Source organism: Aulonocara stuartgranti (genome assembly GCF_965226115.1).
Source record: "Aulonocara stuartgranti genome assembly, chromosome: 14".
Taxonomy (NCBI): Eukaryota; Metazoa; Chordata; class Actinopteri; order Cichliformes; family Cichlidae; genus Aulonocara; species Aulonocara stuartgranti.
In genome coordinates, this window is record NC_138950.1 from 11967573 (window position 1) to 11989818 (window position 22246).

General features: G+C 41.5%; 1 protein-coding gene across 6 annotated transcripts; it reads right to left on the bottom strand.

The window, feature by feature from the left end:
- Positions 1 to 5: 5 nt before the first annotated feature.
- On the bottom strand, positions 6 to 22211 carry LOC309687663 (bridge-like lipid transfer protein family member 2). 6 transcript variants are annotated; one of them, XM_082502767.1, is made up of 41 exons: positions 22033 to 22211; positions 21354 to 21493; positions 21104 to 21230; positions 20906 to 20955; positions 20686 to 20827; positions 20486 to 20604; positions 20330 to 20390; positions 20070 to 20256; positions 17750 to 17873; positions 17505 to 17629; positions 17330 to 17397; positions 17109 to 17245; positions 16799 to 16953; positions 13482 to 13675; positions 12830 to 13127; positions 11772 to 11977; positions 10613 to 11663; positions 10293 to 10484; positions 9763 to 9965; positions 9186 to 9304; positions 8895 to 9118; positions 8581 to 8771; positions 8326 to 8425; positions 8022 to 8221; positions 7631 to 7928; positions 7388 to 7545; positions 7002 to 7208; positions 5917 to 6016; positions 5517 to 5699; positions 5304 to 5425; positions 5051 to 5206; positions 4427 to 4548; positions 4163 to 4343; positions 3883 to 3969; positions 3290 to 3400; positions 3075 to 3210; positions 2669 to 2793; positions 2483 to 2584; positions 1250 to 1384; positions 931 to 1163; positions 6 to 793 (listed from the first exon to the last, which is right to left on the bottom strand). In XM_082502767.1, exons 2-40 carry the CDS (start codon positions 21422 to 21424, stop codon positions 978 to 980), a joined length of 6753 nt encoding a protein of 2250 aa, XP_082358893.1. In that variant the 5' UTR covers positions 21425 to 21493; positions 22033 to 22211; the 3' UTR covers positions 6 to 793; positions 931 to 977. The 6 variants fall into 6 exon arrangements, with proteins under 6 accessions (XP_082358893.1, XP_082358890.1, XP_082358894.1 ...); XM_082502764.1 differs by having other exon boundaries at positions 6 to 1163; positions 21354 to 21490; XM_082502768.1 differs by having other exon boundaries at positions 6 to 1163; positions 16799 to 16917.
- Positions 22212 to 22246: the final 35 nt, after the last annotated feature.

The window sequence follows — 22246 nt, forward strand, 5'->3', positions numbered from 1 at the left end:
AAATGGGCCATGATACGATCCTTTTAATTGAAATACTCAGGGCTGATCAGAAATGTGACAAACATCAGGATTTAGCAACATTTCAACGGAAAACAACCGCGGTTACAAAAATATCAAAATACTTTGCATAAAAGTGCTTTAGTGTTCAAATTACAAAACACACTCAGCAGTTAGGTGCAGCACGCATTCTTTTTTTGCCACAATACTGTCACACACACCAAGTGCCACATTTTACCACACATCACCATGTTTTTGTTGCTCTTTTCCTGTCATATTGCACTGAGGTGAGGTACAGAAAAACAGTGAACTGAGAGGAAGCAGGCCACCATTCAACATGGAAAATATAAAATAGCATTTTATATGGGGATAAAGGCCTTCCTGTCAGCGACAGTCATACAGCCACAATCAGTTTCTTTAAGCTTTAAATGATAAAACATATTCTATGATCAGATTTGTTTTTTTGTTTTAAACAAGTGACAGGTGCTTCAGTTAAGTGTCATTTCTTCAAGCAGAGTGCACCGTGTTCCTGAGCCCGCAGGAAGTAGCATGTCGGTCTGGGATTTTCAGCAGAGGAAACAGTAACAGTGAAGTGCCAGCTACATACTGTAAACCTTCCTCGCTACATTCAGTGCAACCAAAGCGGTCGTTCTTTCCAAAGGTTGCAGTTAATGACACCAGAGTGAAGTTTTTAAATGGCACACAAATAAACAGAATAATTTATATTTGGTCAAAATGGCACTCCAGTTATCCTGGAGCTGCTTGAGATTCAAACCTAAGACACAACAGGAGTTAACTGAAAAAAAAGAAAAGAAAAAAAGAAAGATCAGCAGGCTCATGTGATACAGTAAGATATTTCCTAAATCCACTTGAAATATTCCATCGTGCCCCCTTTTTCATCCTGATTCACAAAGCAGGAGTGATGCTCTTTACTTTTTCCCTGCAGCTGCTGTAGACGACTATCCACTCAATTCCAGGCGTCACTTATGTCGTCTGAATATACTCTTCTTGCCGGAGCTCTTGTCTGCAGTGCTGAGACCGATGAGGAGTCGTGCTTTCTCATCTTCTTCCTGCTGCTGCAGGCTGTTGTCCGCCTTCCCTTCAGATGCCTTCCCCCTCAAGTCTGAGCCCGAAGCTGGCTTCAGACGCAGTTTCTCTTTTATCATCTGAGCAGCAAGGAGCAAAAAAGACAAGTTTAAAAATATCAAAGATCTGCCTGTCCTTTAATGAAGAGATAAGAACGTTAATGTACCTGTGCTACAAGTGCTTTTCGGCTGTCTCTTTTAACAGCCATGGCAAAGTCGAGCCATGTCCATGTATTGTTATGGTACTCCAAGCAAGGGAGAACCAGATTCAAGTCCTTCCAGTCGACACTGTTCTTTTCACCCTGAGAGAGACGAACATTTCACAGGCAAACACAAGATTAAAGGGGATCTGTTCTCTTAATGGATATTCATTGTCAGCATTTTAAATAATAATGTCAGTGTTTGCACAAACAATCACTGTATGTAATATGACAAGGTTGGGCAATGCAGGAAATGAATGGTACTAAAGCTGAGCTTCAATTTTCTTATATCTATGTTTAAAAAACTATGCTGGTTAAAGATTTGGTGTGTAACGTAGAAATTCTCTATTTTTTTTGTTTGTTTGTTTGCAAACTATGTAAAGAAAACATGGTATGCTTACTAACAACCTCTGGGTGTTTGTCGGATGCATTCATAGCTCAGTACAATCTTTTTTGAGCCACAGATTTCTTTGAAGATTCACCTGTTAACTGTTTAAAATGGAACCAATCCAAACGTGGGTACCTGTGAGCCAAAAGCTTTTAAATATATTGTAGCTCTTAAATGATGTCGCACAGATCTGGCTATGAGCCACCACCCATCTGCTGTTCAAACCTTGTGTTTGTAAGCAGCCTATCAGTGTAAAGTTGGCTTAAAAGGAGGATTGGCTTTAAGATGGTTTCAGACAGAACTGAGGGCCAACCTAAGGCCCAGTGCAAGGTGAGACCCTCTGTGCTCATATGAGGACATCACATTTAGGCTTTTCTCCATTTTATTGATATTGAACAGAATGAAGCAGTGCTTTATGCTTTGTTAATGCTTTGTTAATGCTTTATTGTATTAAGCTGTGAAATAACCCTCTTCTCCTCACACGAGGAGATGCATTTTTTTTTAAAAATTACTATCCGTTTAAAGATGAATGTTTTTATATGTATGATCCAACGATCTCAAAATGCATCTCAAACACAAGCTTGGGTCAGAGGTTAAAAATTGGTTGTTTTGTTTCTGAAAAACAGAAAGATTTTCACCTGGTGACAAAGTTAGTTATATTCTAATATCTAATATTTGGCAGTTAAACAATGCTTAGTCAAACATATTTTGTATGGATGATTTTTGTTGATCTTTGCATTTAAACCAATGAATAAATGGGTACTGAATCTTACTGTAGAGGTATGTAGCAGCTGTTATGCACAGAAACCCACCTTATAGCTGACACAGAGAGGCACTTGTGGAATCTTGATGTAGATGAATGAGTTGTTCATTGCAGCTCGCTCTTTCATCTTATCAATGTCATCGACAGGATGCTGAGTGACAAAATATAAAGTCTACTTACTCTGCCTTAAAATAAAGTTCTATACATTTTAGCACACATAAAACAGCATCTCTACCTCTGGAGCCTTCCTGAATGACCTTCTAACCCCAGCAGTGCGGTTCAGTCCCTGGGTGACACCTTTGCTGGGACCCATAGCACCCATGGTGTCCTCTGACAATGGCCGAGGTTTGACAGGGATACCTGTATCACGGACAATATTAGAATAAGCTCTCTGGCCTCTGGGTGACTCTACACTTTATACTCCCACCGAGTCTCACATCAAGGTCATATTCAAAGTGGCTGAGGCTCTACATAGAGCTCAGAGGGATGACATAACAGAAAAGCAACTTGACACTGCAAGTCTGGTAGAGAAAATGGAAACTATTGATCATTTAGGCAGTATAAATTTCAGGCTGATGATCACACAGAGAGTCTGGAGATGAAGTGCTACGGTTATATTACAGCTGTTGATAAAAGCATACCAGTAGTAACCAGCCTAAATTTGTCTTCTTCATCTGTGACCTCCTCCTCTTCAACATTTCTCCCCGGGAAGAAAAACCCCATCATTCGTTTGAAGAACTGGTACATCAGCTGGATGGTGAGAGGCACCACATTCACCTGATGATGAAAACAAAATAGTGTTAGAAAAAACATTAAATCAAGCACCATAAAAGTGTTTTAGAGTCTTCATTCTCACCTCAAAGTGTTCCTTCACAGAGATTCCTCCCACAGGGGGGCGCACTTTGCTGAAGATCCGCAAAGCAAACTGGCGTCCAGACTGGCAGTTACTCTGTGGACGAAGTACGACCTAAAAGAGATGAGAGAATTAGATTCGCACGCATGCACACACACACACAAAAGTGATTTGATTTGAAAAAGCTCTACTGAGATTGAGTTTGAAAAAGACACAAACACCATGTTTCATTGATGAAATGAACACAGGAAAGAAGGCAGACACTGTAAGGTTGAGTGAACTAATGGCTCAAACATGCGTCTATGACTCAGGTGCACATGCACAATATGAAACTTCTCTTCACTGTTCCAGCTGTATACATACCCTCAAACGCTGCACAGAGGAAACCAGGCACAAATAAGTTAGTTATCAAATTGATGTCTGCCATGTATGTCACATTGTGCTTGGTTGTAAAGTGACACAATGCAAAGTGGTTTGTAGAAGAGAGGACTGGCTAGTCTCAAAGCTTCAGCAACCAAAAAGCAAAGTAAATAAATGTAAAGCAAGTGAAAATAAGCTATTCGGCCTAATCTGAATATTCCGATGAAGTTATTTACCTTGTACGCTGCGTTCGGTAGCAGGTTGTTCATTGTGAACCACCCAAGCTCCAAAAGATGCTCTGCTGTATCATCAGACTTGTTCAGCTGCAAGGAGACATTTTTCAAAGTGGTTATCACTCAGTGATCTTATCAGCAGGAGAATATCAAATAACATCTGTTAACCTCTTATCCAGTTTTTAAAATGCACTAAGGAACTAAAGCCTGTGAATTTGTGGGCTGTGGTGAGAGGCAGATGGAATGTCTCCAAGCTCTGGATGGATTATCAGCATCTGCTCACCTTGCTGTACATAAATCTCTGCAGCTCCAGCTCAGCGATACCGAGCTGTCCGTCCTCTTCTGTCAAACACCAGCGGGCCTGTGCAAAGTAGATCTCTGTTCTCCTCACTACACTCACATCCTCGGGAGGTTTACGTAACTCCAGCTTATTTGCCCGCTGCAGCTGGAAATCCTTAAAACATCTGGAAAACAGATACATTTTTGTTTTTTTAAATTTTCGCCATCTCTGCTCTATCCTGGATGCAAATCAGTGCTGACATAAGACCTGATGAGGATGTTGAGCTCTTCACTCTTCATCTGCATGTCATTCTTCTCCTGGTTCAGCTGGTGCTGCAATCGTGCATTAATCTCGTTCAGTTCATCGCAACCCAGTTCCTCAGATTGCGCCTGCAAGATGAAGAAGAAACAAAGTGTTTCATTGACTTAAAAGACCCAGGCACTGCACTCCACTAATACAGTGTCACATGTCCAACATGGTGCAAGCTGCTATAAAAATCCAGTGTTCGAGTTACTCAGATATTGCAGTGTGCTTTGCTTTTAATGGGTTAAGCAGAGATGATTAGGAGTTCCACAGACCCAGATAGTCTTTATTTTCAAACTTGAAGACACAACTGCTACTAACGTAATATTCTATGCAAAAAAAAACTGTTCACACTTCAATGTATAAAGCATGCAGTTTTACTGATGTGTAAAATTACCTCACGTGCTTAAAGATTAAGAGTAACAATTCAGGTTTACTGTTTGACTCTAACAAGACCTTTGGGATATGTAAAACAACTACACTGATGGTCACAAAGGACTAATTTTATGGACTTAAAGACAATTAAAAACACAGTCAGCTGTGAGTAACTTCTGGGCTTTTACACTTAACTTTAAATTACACGCTTACCCTGATGTTTGAATAAATCTGTTTCTCAAGGCGTCTAATTTGAGCAAGGTGTTGCCTAACGGCCTCCTGAAGATGCAAGATGCTGCTGCGCTGCTCCTCGGGGTTACTGGAAATCTCCAGCTGGAAACGCACTCGCTGCTTTTTCTCACTGTGCTCCTACAGAATCACCACACAGAAGAAACACAGTCAGCAAAAGCTAAAACATTTATTAGGCCATGGGAATTATGAGCTAGCTGTTGCGTCTCTAGCCCACCTTGCGTCTGGGCTCCACGTGTAAGAGCAGGTTGTTGACAATGTCCAGAATCATAGCATACTGAACTGGGTTAGTGGATATCTCAAGATCATGATGAATGAGAGTGAAGGTGTCCACAGCACCTGAAAAAAATGAAAAATGAAAAATCACTCTCTTATTAGAAAATTAGCACTCATGCTTAAAGATATGTGGTCTGTTGGTGGTCACATATACCAGCCTGTTTCTTCAGCAGGTCTTCCTTCTCATGGTTGTTCCTCAGCTCTGGAGGCTTAATCTGAGTGGCCAGCTCTGGGTTGATGTCGTGACTGTAACTGATGTAGTGCATCCGGCAACTACAGCGCGAGATGATACGCTGAACCTGCTGAGACTCGTTCACCTGTGCGGGCTGGTTCCAATCTGCAATCAAAGATTAAACAATATTTGAATCAATCAATAACTACAATACCCATTTTAGCTCTGAACAAAAATATAAATATGCCAGAAGACTTGACAGTAAAAGGGTTTTTCTCAGTGTATAAATGTAAAACATCCATGCACTCAGTCATGTTTTTTATTTATTGATTTTTACAGCTGTAGTTACTGTGTGTTCAGTGTCCTGCAGTAAAGGCCACACCTGTTGTAGTGCTAACCATTCCTCCCACAGCCTGGCCACTCTCCATCAGCTCCAGCACCGAGTCCAGGTTACGCTGCCGGTGCTCCTCAATGTTTTTCACCTAAAATAAATAAATAAATAAAAAACTCAAAGCTATTATGACAAAGCTGTTTAGTTAAAAAACAACAACAGACAGTTATTGTAAATCTTGTTTAATACTGTGGTAATTCTTTTCTCTAACAAAATGTTTAGTCTATAAAACATCAAATATGTCAATTACAGCCTTTCAAATTTCTTTATTCAGTCAGCAAAGACTGCCCTTTGTCAATTTCTCACGTTCTCATTTTGCAGCAAAAACAACTGAAATGACTTAAAATAAAGCAGCTAATCAGTTACTTGTGTCATCTTTTTAAATACAGTGTCATAACAGTACAACTTCATGGCACTCAGAATGACCTGTCATTGCAATTTCTAAATGAAAACCAATGTTTTAAAGTTTAACTGCAGACAACATCTGTAAACAACAGCTAAACCCTTAAACTTTTTGTACGTGCCAAATACAAATTTAATTCTTGAAAGAAAACATTTTCTTAAATGCAAAAAATATATAATAATCTCAAGTACAAAGTCAAATAAAATAAGATATATGCAATCTAAAACCTTTACTCTGTTCTCTTGGAAGGCTTTCTGGCATTAATAGGAGGCAAGTTTTTGTGCTGCTGAAAACAGACTTTGAGATTGTGTAGACATTAATTAATATTAATAATAAATAATTGCCCAACCTAACGACCCTTAGGTCACTGGCTTTAAGGGCTTCTGGAGGCTTTCTACAGATTTTTCACTGTATTAAACAAACAGCAGTGGTTGGAGCAAAGTTTGCTTTTCTTCACATCAGAGTTTTCTGAAGAGATTTCTGCTGCAGGCCTTGCTCGTGTTTATATCGTTTATCACATCGGTGCGCAACAGAGCTGTGCATTAAACAAAATATTGAAGCAGAGAATTTGTGTCGAGAATCTTTTATAATCAAATTTTTCAAATTACTCGATGAATCTTTGCAGCCCTAATTCTACGACTGGGTTAGTTGACCCCGTGAGAGCTTAGCCTACCTCCAGCCACAACTGTCGGTCCTCTTGTTCAGATGGGTTGGGCTCCATGGTGGCAAAATACTGCATACCATCCAGCAGACAGGTCCAGGTGGTCTTCTGCTTCAAGGTGTCGTTATACCAGGCAGGGTGATGCTCACACTGCAGCAGTTGAGCCTTTGCTGCAGACACCAGTACACAGCCGGCAGTCTCTGTGCCACGCAACATCATCTAAGTAACGCAAAGGATGATTGAAAGATAAACACCTGACAATCAATCTGCATCAATTAATCCAAATTTGACAGATTAGTTTTCAAGTAAAAATAGTGACAATCTACATGAACATCATATGATGGGTGAAGAAAAGTGGCAAATTATTGAAATATAACTGCTGTTATTACTGCAGTTACCTGACAGTTGACCAACTCAATAAACCAGTTGCGGTTATATACATCATCAGTCTGACAGGCTGCAATGCCACACAGCTGGTCGCTGACACCTGAATCCTCTTCTGAAAACACCACAAACTTGTCTGTCTCCTCAATCAACTTCTGAAGCATCGATGTGCCTGAAAGATAAGTGGAAAAGCAATCAGTTAATAGATGTTAAAGCCTAACACTGTGGCCTTTTTGTTAGTCAGGTGACTTCCTTACCTTCATTTTGACTTTTTTCTGATCGGTTGACAGAAGCAACAACTGGTATGGTAGGAGCTGTGGTGGGGGAGTAGGTGGTAGGAGAGCGTTTGAGCTTCTTTGTCTGCAGTTGTGTGTCGATTCTCAGACCTTTCAAAGCTTCAGTGGAGAGATTTCTTTTCAGTACAGATGCCTTTTTGTAGCCATCATATAGCCCAAAGGCTATGTTTCTGTTTGTAGTTGTCCAGGAAGCACGTAGATCCACCAGACGCAATTTGTGAGTATAAGAGGCATTTGTTTCATCCTTTGTGTTCACCTCCTGACAAAGAAGATACAGATAAGGACATTAATTATTCATGCAGTCGCAGTGAAAAATACATTTAAACTCCAGCCCTTAGGCTCTGGCTGCTACCTCCTCCATGCGATTGCTCTGTCGTTGGTAGCTAAGGGATGACAGGCTGAGCAGGTGAGTCTTCTTCACTTGAGTGTTGATCTGGTGGTCAGCAGTCTCATCCCAGGTGGAGGCCATCAGGTGGACTGTCACCTGTGAGAGCTCACTAACCATCTGAGTCACATTCCACTCAGAGATCAGCCTCCTCATCACAGTGCCAGCTGAGACACCACACAAACACACAAAAGCGCACACATGTAAACTAATGAAGAGTACTTTATGTGATGTTGTGCATCCAGCACATCTGTAAGTAAATTGCTTTTACCCTGTGGAATAAGTCTTTGTGTGCCCCGAGTGAAGACGTGGCCTTTGTTGCACTCCAGTTGGATACCTCTCTGCTGGGCAAAGGAGGCCCAATAATGCACCTAAAGGGTACACAATATATAAAATGTGCAATAATCAAGAAAAACACTAATATAATGAACAGTTACAAACTGAGGCATATTTGATGGGAAAAATGCAAACTTTGACCCTGAGACTGCTGCTGTTGCACACACTGAAAAAACAAAACAAAACCTACTTGTAGTTGTGGAAAGGCAGCTGTGTAGGACATCTGCTTGTAGTGCTGACCAAGCTTCTTGCGAATTGGCTTGAGGCTATGGAAGAGCTTGCCTCTGCAGATTGGCCGAGATACGCTTGTCCAGGTGGCCCAGAAATTTTGCATCCAGCGCAGTGTGCTGCTGTACAGGAGGATTCTGGGCTGATAAGTGTCTACAAAGAAAAAAAAGAACAAAACCTTTAACTAACAAAAGTAAAATAGACATAAAACACTGGTTTGTAAGTGTTTGTAAATTTAGTTTACATAGAACGATGATTGAATACAGTTTGACAAACCTGTGCCACAATGCTGGTTAAGGTCCATGGTGATGGAGAGGTTGAGATTCTCAGAGCGAAACGCTCTGTAAGAGTCGTGAGGCTGTCCTGAGGTCACGTCTGCAATGTTCTCCGCACAGCAGAGCATTACAGCATGGTGGTCATGGGGATTGCCATGGCAAAGCCATTGGAGATCAAGGGTCATACACAGGTTGGGTAGGTGTAGAAAACAGATATCATCATACCTGGAAAAAGATACTTATTAATACTGAATGTTTCTCTGCAAACACTGCTTTTATTGCTTCCACTTACTTTGACGCGGTCCTGACATTTACATCCAAGTCTCCTTTAAAAGCAAACTGGCCGGGGTTCCAGTCAAAGTTCAGCTTATTCCACTCCCAGTGCAAATTTTCCGTGGTATTATAGGGATCCTGTAAGAATCATAACAAATTAACCTGTTACTAATTTTGCTTAGCACAGTGGTTCTCAGACATTCTCTAGCATGTTCTACCTCAACAGTCAAAAACACCCCTCAGTTTTTATTAAAAATATAAAGAACCCAACATGAATAAACTTAACCAAATGGCAGTGCAATATCATCAGAAAACTCTTGTTTTGTTTTCCCTAAAAAATATGTTGTTCATCTTAAATCTAAAGTAAAGTATTTATAAAATATACTTTATATTTTTGCCAGGCTACCTGTGCCACAGCTTCAGTGGCTCCTGCCCCACAGTTTGTAAACTGGTTATCATGGCATTGCTAACAGTGTCAAAACATAAGAATTACTTTAAACAAAATGGAGAAAGCTTCCAAAAACATAAAAATAAACTGATATTGATAATAACCTGTCACGGGTAAACATAAATACTAAGAAAAAACAATGTTTTACCTCTGTAGCCAGCTGATGAAGATTGGCCTGATCAATGTCCATGACCCAGCGCCCGTGCAGAAGGAGACGACTTTTGTCCCACCAGGCCAGAAGAGGCGAGGGATCAGCTGTGGGTTTGGTCAGAAGGTCAACTGACTGGCCAATCAAAGTCCAGGCAGGGTCCCAACATGGCCCCCAAACAATAGTGTACAGAGAGATGTTGGCTGGGGAAAAAAAACATGTAACAATTCCTGTGTGAAACATTCAATTCAATTCGAATTCAGTCATAATCACTGAGTAGTCGAATACTTTAAAAAGAAAAGTGTACACTTTTCTTTTTTAGAAGAGTTCTAGTTTTGTATGTTCAAGGACAAGGACACATTTCTCTCCTCATTTACTCCTGAAAATTCAGTCTTCTGCTTCATCAGTTTTAGTCTAAACAGTTGAACTTTTAAATCACTTATTGGTCATAGTCATAGGATTATAGCAGATTCTTCTGCATATCTAGACAGGATTTTGGGACACTGACCAACATTATACTCATAACTCACATTTGAAGTCATAGTAGAACTTGAGTGGTGGCATATTCCTGTGGACTGTTACATCTCCCCACGGTGGTCCAAGGGGGACAGTCTGTTTGCGCCGACCTCTCAGCTGTCCATCTTGCTCTGTGCCAATCAGACGCCCCGACAGCTCCCAGTCACGGATCTCAAACAGGTAGCGAGGGTAGTCCCGAATTCTCACTGGTACAAAGCAAAAGTAGTAAATACTTTACTACTTTAATACTCTAGTAAATACTAGTAACAATAAAAAAACTTTGAAAAAAATCCTTTGTTTTTTGCCTTAAATGGGCATATAAAGGTGCTCTTACCCAAAAATGCAGCTAGTTTAAACTTGACTGCACGGCACCATTGGACGACCAGAGGGAGCCCATCTCTGGGGAAGGGACTGATCCCATCAATGTCCCTCAACTGTTCTCTCACCCTGTCGGGGCCATGAAGGGACTGATCAGCAATGACGACAAGTTGTAAGTCTGAAACAGTCCAGGTCAGCAGCGACTTCCTCATGGGTGTGTTTGCATAGAGGCGGCGTGAACGCTGGATGTAGATCTCTATATGCTTTTTCTCCAGTGAACTATACAGCTCTTCTATCTTTCTAGCCGGGAGAAGTTCTCCATGTTGCTTGCGGAGATCTGCCACCTTCTTATCCAGAAGCTGCAGACGTTTTGCACTCTCTTTACTTTCATCCTTCATCAGTTCATAGTTGTCTCGCAGCTTGATTTCGAAGACATCGTCCAGGAAGACAAATGAGAACTGGCTAATTTTGAAGATGAGGTCAGGCGGCAGACGTTGGGTTGCGGAGGCCTGGGTTGGGGACTGATGGAGACTTTTTAGCCACTTCTGCACACTAATAGCTTTGTCAAATGTGTTTGAGAAATTGTACTGGTAGGGGAACTCCATAGATAAGGAAGGACATGTCAATACCCAGACACGGTTATGAGGAGTGGTGAGGAAGGGGAAAGTGTCTCTGTGCAGCTGCATTTCAGTCAGATCTGCATGTGTCTCCACATCTAGGCCATTAAAAGAGACTATATTGTTGCCATCAAAGTTGAAGATCACTGAGGGAGAGCGCATATGCATAGAACTGCCTTGCTTTGAGAGAGAGAGTGCATCCATGTGCAGCAGAATGTAGTTCTGATCAGTAACATGAGCAGTTAAACGAGTACAGCCCAGTTCAACACGCAAACACAGGCCTCTGTTCTGACCTGAGGCAGCTTCAGTGTTCACTGGTTTAACTGGCTTTTCCTCTCCTTTCTCTCCACACAGCATTAACCAACACGCCTGACCTTCAGTCATGTGCTGATATAGGACCATGTGGTCTGGTGGCGTCCATTCGACAGTAAGATCCTCTTCACATTGAACCTAATTAAAGAAATCAACATATTAATACACTCTGAAATAAATACCGCTAGCATGCTGAGATGGAACTTTATTTAGTCCAGATAAATTCAATTCAACAAATGTGGTTACCTGTATGGTGTGGGTGGTGATGTGGTACCACAGCGTTAATGTGGTGAGTTTTACTATAGGGTTGATGGTTTGAGAGGCGGGACAACATACTTCCATGTTCTCTGTGACTGTCTTGATCACAGACAAGCTGACCCCCTGCAGAGACACCCTAGAGCTCTCAGCAGAGGTCAGGACTCTGACAGTGTCCATCCGCAGAGATACAGCTCCTACACAGGAAAGAAGAAATAATACAGGCAAAAATGGAAGCAAATCAAAAAAGAAAACAATGAAGAGAAGAAAGTGGAGGTCTCTTTTGGAAGTATCCTGGGAGAGAGAGTAGAGGGAAAGCTACAACGCAAACGGCACAAGGTGGATTTGTACCTAGACCTCTGCAACAGCACATGGATTGTCTGCTCAACCAAGTGAGCTATAGTAGCAGCCACATATTATCTTCAGTAGAAAAAAATCTCTCTCTTTCTCTCTCTCTTTTTTTTTATAAAGCAAGAGATGTAACTGACAGAATTCATTCAGATTAATTTTGATTTTGAAAAAAAAGTTACAAATTTCCTCACAATTTACTAAAGCCAAAGGTTACATCAATCAAAAACTAGTAAAACTAGGAAAAAACAATAAAATTCCTAAATGTTGCAGTGTTGTGAGATAGCCTACCAACAGAGTAAAGAAACCTTTAGCTCTATATGCTTTAGACTGAAAAACTATGTGACAAAAGTGGATGCCAGCAGAAATTTATGATGTCAATAAGTGCCGTTCATAGCTTAGATAGCATAGCATAGCATAGACATAGTAGGGTTTAAATAGCAGTTTCAGTCCATATTTGCAGTGGATGTGGTTTTAACTGTGAAAAGCAATACACCTTTTTCTTTACACATAAACAATTTCCTGTTTAGCATACATGTCCTAATATGATTTAAACTACTACGCAATTACACTGAAAAAGTTTATCAGTTGTATGTGATGATTTGTTTTATTGCCACATAAGTTTCATTTGGAATAAAAGCTGTAAAACAGTCTTTTCAGTCAAACAGCTCTGTATTATAATAAAAATGCTCATTCCTTACCTGCAACATTAGAAAGCGTGAAGACATTAACGTCCTCTAGACAGCAGTCCACTTTAAAAAGCAGGTGTAGTTGTGAGGAGGGGATAGGTTTTATGGTGTCGTCATTACAAGGAGACAATGGAGTCAGATCTGGCAGCTGTGACTCTGGATGACGAGGTAAACACATGAGAGACAGCAAGCGAGACAGACACAGTGCACAGGTCTCTGAAAGCTCCACTTGAAGCCCTTTCAGGCTGGACTCAACGTTCAGACTCAGAGGCTGGCTGTTCGACTTCATGTGGGGTCGGTTCAAACTCCCCTGGAGGGAGAAGAGATTAATGAAGAAATCCTTAAAATCAGTTTAACTTGAAACCACATGTTCTGATTTTGCATTGCTCATATAATCTAGAGTTGGACAAATTGGAAGATTTCCCAAGTTTAAAACAAACAATATCAGTCACAAGTCACTTCAAAGAAGGTTGCTGATAATAATTTAAGCTTTATATTATTTTTTCCACTTTATTATTCATAGCTAAAGCATCAGTATCTTGGCCAGGTCTCCCTTGAAAAAGAGGTTTTTAATCTCAATGGGATCTTCCTGGTTAAATAAAGGTTAATAAATAATCAGTATAGAAAGATACAAATGTTTATAAAGGTTTGTCTGCAGTCCTACCTGCAGGCTGAGTGAGTCTAGGATTAGGGCTTCTCCCCATACATGTTTACCAGGAGGGTGGGGTGCCTGCTGGATATGAGACCCCTGACCCACTCTCCACCAGAAATTGTCCAAGGACAGCGAGGCACGTTCGTGCACATTTTGGGACTCTTGATTCTCACTCTCAACTTTAATGTCAAGGATATGACGCAGTTCTGAAGAAACAAAGGGTGTGCAGATAAAAAAACATTGTAAGTTAAGCATAGACCGTATAAAAGATAAACACTGTCACAGTTTTACTTTCTTTTTTGTAAACACAGAGGGAGATGTAGGTTCAACCTTGTAACCTAGAACACTGGCTAAGAACTGGGAATTACAAATTATTAGCCAATGAGAATGTCTACGATAATCTTTCGATTCTAATAAATACCACCATTTACAAAATGATGTTCATGTTTTATTCGATATGACCTGAAACTATGTGCCCATAAAGAGATCAGGAAAAGGTTTACTGATGTCAGAAAGCAAGTATTTCTAAGTGGTCCCCTTGTGGCAATTAAAAAGAACTCATTTAGCCACATTTAAGCACTAGCTTCACTTTTCAGACCATGTCTTTAGTACTTTTTCAATTCAAGTGACTCTGAATAAAAGGAGACCTCTTTCTAGTGTCACTGCTTGAAGTAGAAAAAGTTAATGAGTAACATTTAAAAGGGCCCTGTGGAAAAACTTTATCTAATCTACGCATGTTTGAAAGAGGTTGGCCTAACAGTTACCCATAGAACAAGGTTATGAAGGAAAATGTGTTTCAAGAATAGAGGAGACTTGTACATAATAAAGTAAAGTAAAAACAAAGTGTAATTAAAGTAAAGCTTTTCAGGTAAGGAGTGCTGGGGTCAACTGAGAAAATTGTCAGGCGGTGGAAGCAATACTTCGAGGACCTCCTTAATCCCACTGACATGTCTTCCAAGGAGGAAGCAGAGTCTGGGGATGAGGGGAATGACCCGCCAATTTCTGGGGGCGAGGTCACTGAGGCAGTTAAACAACTCCTTGGTGGCAGAGCCCCTGGTGTTGATGAGGTCCGCCCCGAGTTCCTGAAGGCTCTGGACGTTGTAGGGCTGTCCTGGTTGACACGCCTCTGCAATGTTGCGTGGAGATCAGGGGCAGTACCTGTGGACTGGCAGACCGGGGTGGTGGTCCTCATCTTTAAGAAGGGGGACCGGAGGGTGTGTTCCAACTACAGGGGGATCACACTCCTCAGCCTCCCTGGGAAAGTCTATGCCAGGGTGCTGGAAAGGAGAGTTCGTCTGCTAGTCGAACCTCGGATACAGGAGGAACAATGCGGTTTTCGTCCTGGTCGCGGAACACTGGACCAGCTCTTTATCCTCTCGAGGATACTTGAGGGTGCATGGGAGTTTGCCCAACCAGTCTACATGTGTTTTGTGGACTTGGAGAAGGCACTCGACTGTGTCCCTCGGGGTGTCCTGTGGGAGGTGTTGCGGGAGTATGGGGTGTCTGGCCCATTGCTACGGGCCATTCGATCCCTATACAACTGTTGCAAGAGCTTCGCATTGCCGGCAACAAGTCGGACTCGTTCCTGGTGGGTGATGGGCTCCGCCAGGGCTGCCCTTTGTCTCCGGTTCTGTTCATAATTTTTATGGACAGGATTTCTAGGCGCAGCCAAGTGGCGGAGGGCTTTTGCTTTGGTGGCCTCAGAATCTCATCTCTGATTTTTGCGGATGATGTGGTTCTGTTGGCTTCATTGGGTGAGGGCCTCCAGCTCGCACTGGAACGGTTCGCAGCCGAGTGTGAAGCAGCGGGAATGAGGATCAGCACCTCCAAATCTGAGGCCATGGTTCTCAGCCGGAAAAGGGTGGAGTGCCCACTCCGGGTCGGGGATGAGTTCCTGCCCCAAGTGGAGGAGTTCAAGTATCTCGGGGTCTTGTTCGCGAGTGATGGGAGAAGGGAGCCGGAGATCAACAGACGGATTGGGGCTGCAGCTGCAGTAATGCAGACGCTGCACCGGTCCGTCGTGGTGAAGAGGGAGCTGAGTGTAAAAGCGAAGCTCTCAATTTACCGGTCGATCTACGTCCCTACCCTCACCTATGGCCACGAGCTGTGGGTAGTGACCGAAAGAACGAGATCGCGGATACAAGCGGCAGAAATGAGCTTCCTCCGAAGGGTGGCTGGCCTCTCCCTTAGAGATAGGGTGAGAAGTTCGGCCATCCGGGAGGGGCTCAGAGTAGAGCAGCTGCTGCTCCACATCGAAAGGAGCCAGCTGAGGTGGTTCGGGCATCTGACAAGGATGCCCCCTGGGCGCCTCCTGGGTGAGGTGTTCCAGGCATGTCCCACCGGGAGGAGGCCCCGGGGCAGACGCAGGACACGCTGGAGAGATTATATCTCTCGGCTGGCCTGGGAACGCCTTGGTATTCCCCCGGATAAGCTGGAGGAGGTGGCTGGGGAGAGGGAGGTCTGGGCCTCTTTGCTTAGGCTGCTGCCCCCGCGACCCGGCCTCGGATAAAGCGGATGAAGATGGATGGATGGATGGATGGATGGAGTGCTGGGGTTTAACATAGCAGAATCCACCTGCAATACTGCATACTGTATGGGTAATTCTTAACAGCTTGTTGTCCTGGTAGAAGGCTCAATGTCAACTGCTGCTAGTGCAAGAGAGGGGAAGTGGTGAATGATCTAACCCACTATAGTACAGGAATTACAAGAGTTTCAGCTGAATAACTGAAGGTAGTCAGGTAGGTAAAGTCACACAAAATTATGGGTTATTTTTCTAAACTTCTTTACTTCTATTTATTTTTCTGGCTGTTCTTAGATATGTAAAAGTGGCTAATGGTAACAATAAACTAAACTAATGGTTGCAACTGTACTAATCCTTAAAAAACAAAAAACTCCTGGATACTTTGGCCTAGTGGGAGGGTCAATTTTTGTCTGGAATAATTCAAAACAACCCTGATCTTATGAAGGTGGTAAGCTTACCATCCGACTCTGCTATATAGAGCATCATTACCATTGAGCACTGTCTGGCAATCAGCAGATGGGAAAAGTGTAAAACCTTAACTATGCCGACTAAACAGACGCTAAATAATCCTGGACAGTGGCAAAAACCAGGTTTGATTATTTCCAGTTTCATGCCAAGGAAAAGTTGACTGTTGAGAAAATTCTATAGGTGTCCAATTTCCATTCTACACACCTTAACCAATTTTTTTTGTGTGTGTAGATGAGTAAATCTTTAAAAAAAGAGCATGTTAAAATAAATATTCCTGTATAACTATTTTGCATCTGGCACTTTTGTGAACATAATGCACTCTTCACATGACAACAAGTACCTCCATTAGCAGAGAGGAAGCCCAGAGCAAAAGGTGTGGTGTCTCCCAGCTGAACAGACACATTGATGTTGGACACAGAGGTGGTGATCATCACGGGAGCATCCAGGTGAGGAAGGCGCCTGAGGAAAAGGAGGGTGGGCAAATAATCTAACGGACTACACCGCACAAGGTAAGGTAATGGACAAAAACAATAGAGAATGAGTGATGCACAAACAGGGATAATGAAGAGAAGATGGTGAAAGGTGTTAAGAAGATTTTAATTTCAGAAATCCAGCAATCGAACTATGTGAGTTTCACTTTTACAACTTGCCTTTTTCTGTGTGCTTCCTTCCTGTGGAATAGCTGTTCCCATGGAAATAGATTGAGCCAATGGGAAAACTCCTGGTGACGGTAGTGAATGATGCAAGTGTTGACGACGACTGACCCTGAGATGTCAATTGATGTAACCTAAATTCACAGAGACACGAGGGAGAAAGTCTGAGTAACTGATTTACAAAACGATGCAATGTGGCCTTAAAGCATTTCCCTCACCTGCAGGGTTGTCTTGATTGTGTTCACACAAAGAATTCTTTGCCTACTTTGAGACAGCAGAAGTCCATCTGCCAGCAGAAAAAAAAAAAAAAAAAAAAAAAGAGCGTGTTATTCACGACTTCTTCCTCCTTCCAACTCTCTCTGCAATAAGTCTGGCGCCCAGCTGTCCACTTACCCTCAAGAAGGAGCTCCAAGCTGCTCTGGGGAAAGCTCAGCTCAGGAGTGAAGCTTTTAAGAGGAAGCTGCTCGTTGTCACGTCCGTAGCAGACCTTTAAAGACTTTAGAGTCCAGTTCAGGTGTCTGTACAAGTAAGAAAATAGGGTTATAAAATATCTGAAACAACAGATCATTTAAAAGAGTAAACTAATGCAAAACTGTGATCACAGTATATACGCAGCTAGATGTAAAACGGTGACTCACCGTTTCTGGCTGTGCATCGACAGGGTTATGTTTGTGTTATCAAATTCCACATTGACCTTGTGGGGAATCAGCTGATGAAAGCGTTCCACAGTCTCAGTCTGGATAAAATCATCATTTTCATTCTCTAAAAGGAAATAGTATTTGAGTAATTAAATTAGAGTGTTATGTAAAGAATTATCAAAAATATCAAGCCTATCAAGCTGGCATTTGAATTTTAAAAATCTATGACATAGTTAGAAAGACAAAATTAGCACTTCAACCTTTAATAAAACGCAGGTGTTGACTTTCTGACATTGTGCATATTCCACGGGATTTCAAATATTCTGTAACATGCATGTTGTTTAAGACTACACTTAATATTATAACTGTTAGAGTGGAGGTGGATTCTTAATAATGCAACTGATTTTGCATATGAAGGCAGAGCAACCTGGGATTATACTGAGAAGTTAAATCACTAACAACACAACTTTAATGCATTATTTTCTACTAATCTATAAATATGTTTCTTATAAAAATACATACTATGGTTACGTGTCATTTCCTCTTTTTTGCTCGTGAGAATGTTAGTAGTTATTTACATGGACAGAACCACCAGCCTCAACTGTATGTGCAATGTTTATGTTCGTGTTTTTAACTGCAAGCTATTTTTAACATCTGATTCAATGGCCTAACAGACCTGTGCATCTATAAAGAAACGGAAGAAAAAATCATCTTGCTTTAAACGCTTTTCAAACATTTTCTCCTGTTTTTGTAATGAATGTATAACTTAGTCCTACTTTGACTGTGTTGGTAAAACTTTATCATTAAGGACATTTCAAACACTCACAGAGGCCAGTGAAGAGCTATGATATGACCTTGTTTTCATTTTGGTTAGCAGAACAGCTAAAAATATCACAGATGATGGAAAATGTCCAGGCACTTTTAGAACACGCAAAAGATCAAATGCAAATGCAAAGGCAGAAAAAAACAACAAGAAGGGCAGCACAGAGTGAAGGTCCTGTGGATGTACAACAGCCAAGGCACTGTTCTTTATTCATCTAACACCTGACAATACTAATTGCAGGATAGATAGTTTTAAAATGTGATTTTCATAAGGGTTCTTCCCCCCAATTCAATAAATATATCATTAAAAAAAAAGATTATTAAGACTTTACCATCTGTGATGGTACAACTATGAATGCAAAACAGTACAACAAATCAGACTTGAAAAATAGAATGAAATAAACTGAAAGTTAACTGCAGTGGTTGGATAAAACTGTACTGTGCAAAAGTCTTGGGTCATTCATAATTTCTTTATTTTTTTGGTAGGAAAATGGGAAATAGGTAGAGTGATTTATTGAAACAGGTTCAAACTTGCGTGGAAATACAATTCATAAGGAAAAAACAGAGTCTGTACAAATGTAATAAGCTTGAAGGTCAATATTTGGTATAGCCACCATTATTCTTCAAAACAGCTTGAACACTTAGGGAAGCTTTCTAGTAATTTCTTTCAGTAGTCTTTAGAAATACTTCTCCAGGCTTCTGGAAGAACATTCAACACTCTTCTTTGGACACTAGTTGTTTTGTGTTTTGTTCTCTGTCAAGATGATACGACAATACTATTAAGGTCTGTAGAGACGGGGGATGTGCCTTTGTGTCTGTCCAGACTGTTCATCGGTTTTTTTTTTAGGCTTCACACTTTAATTTGCCCTCCACCTGTGCAGTTTCATCAGATGTTTTTTTAAGGACGCACTGCACACCAGGCACAGATATTCATTATATTTGGCTAATAACTGTCTGGGAATCACCTTGTTAGTGCAAAAATACTATTTTATGTTTGCCAAACTGTGTCATGTTTGGCATTTTTTGTAGAGTCAATAAAAAAAAAAAAAGGAACAAATAAAGCGCCTAAAGATACAGTTTAAAACTGGTTCTTTGCTAAGTTGTCTGCAATGTGTAGACACAACACTGGCTCATCCCTTTAAAAAAAAAGAAGCTTGAATGATCAATGTTAAGGGGTTTAACAGCAAAAACATTCCTCTGAAAATGGTCATTTACAAGGACTGGACTGAAAATGAGGGAACAAGCAGCCAATGTCCATTAAAAAAAACATTAAAATACTTTCAGAACGCCTGGAGAAGTATTGCTCAAGACCACTTTGAAAAATTACAACAATCTCACTCCTTGGAAGCAACATACAAAGAAATGAGAGGTGGCTCAAGACCTTTGCACAGTACTATAGATTACAATTTGGAGAAAAGAAGGAATGCAAATGAATGTGATGGATAAACACTATACTTAAAAATCATTGCTTCCATTTCAGAGGTCAAACGTTACTCACCAAATGCACCATGATCTTTCTCTTTGTGGGAAACTGCTGGAAGCTGGAGCTGACTGAGGAACAGCCCCTCGTGCAGCTCTGCCATTAGAGTCCTCACACTCAGGGACAGACAACCTGGCTTCATCTCTGGTAAACTCACATCTCCAGATAGCAACAGGCTAAGTGCCACTTCAGCCAAACATATGTCCTAAAATGGAGAGCACATCATTTACAAACATTCAACCACCTGTTTCTATTTCAGTGACAGTTACTCCACTCACCAGTTCACTGCTTTTGAGCACTTTACTGCTTAGTTGTCCAACCGAGAAGTTCCATGCCAACCTGTAAAGACATTTTTCAACATGGATTTCATTTTGGACAACTAATACAAACTATTGATTCAGTCAGATTAGTTATAAACCAAAAATAAATAATACCTTTTACTCTGGTGGTCAAGTAACAAGGTGATACCTGCAACAGTCATGTGCCATAGAGATTCTGGCAGTGCTAGGTTTAGGACCATCACGTTGATGGAGCTGATGTGGAATGACAGCAACTGGAAATACAAAACAGGAAGTGAGATACTGTGTACAAATAAGCATAAAAAGAAATGTTAACTTATCGCCAGCCTTCATACTTGTGACAAGAATCGAAGCGTTTTGGGGCTGACAGAAATCTTCGCCGACTTTTTTCCATGGCTCTGCTTCACCAAAGGTTTTAGTGGTGCTTGCAAGTCAAACCGGACTCTGGTTTCTCCAACACAGAATGCCAGGTATCGCCTGAAACACAACTTATGATATTATTTGCTGCTAACTGTTTTATCTCAGACTATCTGGGCAACACATTAAGCTACTTACGGTAAATCCTGGTTTAGAAGTTTACTTGAAATCCATATCCTGTCAATTTCCTGCCATTCACAGAATTACAGCAAGATAAAAAAAATACATTTGATAGATGGTAAAGTACACAAACTCAGAAGTGAACCATTGACATGGGAGTGGTTGTTTAGCATGTGCCGACTACACAAATGTCATGTAAACAAAAACGTGTCCTACCAAAGTATGCTGGGGGTGAAACTGGATACTGACTCCTTGGACAGAAAAAAATCCTACTGATTTAATCTTCAGATGAGCATTGAGGGTAGTTTGGAAGAATCGCACAGCCAGGGTACATATGAGCCACCTAGAACAGCGGGAAAATGTGCTACTTTAAATGAGGAGAGCAAGGAAACATCTATTAAGCAGTGCTTGCAGTTTAAACCATACAATGATCGCTGTACTGTAGAAATTTCCACACATTCCTCACCTGAAAATGGCACACAGCACACCAATAGCCAGCAAAAAGATTAAAAATAATGATATCAGCAGGAGAGACATTGTGTCTCTAGTTGTTCACACCCAAATCTTGGGACATGAGTCTGGCTGCTCCTTATCTTCTCTCAGCTGCTGTCAAAGAGGAAGAGATGTACTTAAGCACAATATCCAGGTGCCACTCACTACTGATAGGTGACACCGACTGCTTGCAAATAGTTGCTATAACTGTAATTAGCTGAGGCAACACTTCCTACACAAGTTAACAACCGTTCGTTGTGGAAAACGTTAACAGCTAGCCTCACAGAGCTAACACCTCTAATTAACTACAGTGTAATTACAAACCGACCACGAAACAGCACCTAGCTAAACTTTATCGCTCAGCTAACAGTGTAAAGAAAACACAAACCTCTACTAAAACTTGTTTCCCATTACCAAGCCGCCAGTGAGAAACACTCACTGCCAAGCAGCAGCAGCATTAGCCAGTAACCCAGCACTAAACAGTTAACGAAATTTGCCGCCGCGTCATCCAAAAATCTTAAGCAAATCTGGGCTAGCACTGTAGCACGCTAACGCTACCGCTAACTTAGCGGAACTGCCAGTTGGCACTCTTTTTTGCGCCTGTTGGTCGTCTTTGGTCTTTTTGGCCTCACTCTCTTACAAAACTCACTTACCCTGACATATTCGCAACACCGAGCTGTCGCAGCGCAGTGTAACGCTGCAGACAGAGCAGTTTCATGTGACAGTTGACTCAGAGCTTAGTAAACACTGTTCTCGGGCTCGCCGTGCTCAGCTGGCAGCTCGGTGGAGCGCAGTGGTGGGAGCGGAGCTGGGGATTGGCCAGTAACGCTGTCTAAGCAAGTAATCTTTAACTAAACAGTCACACAT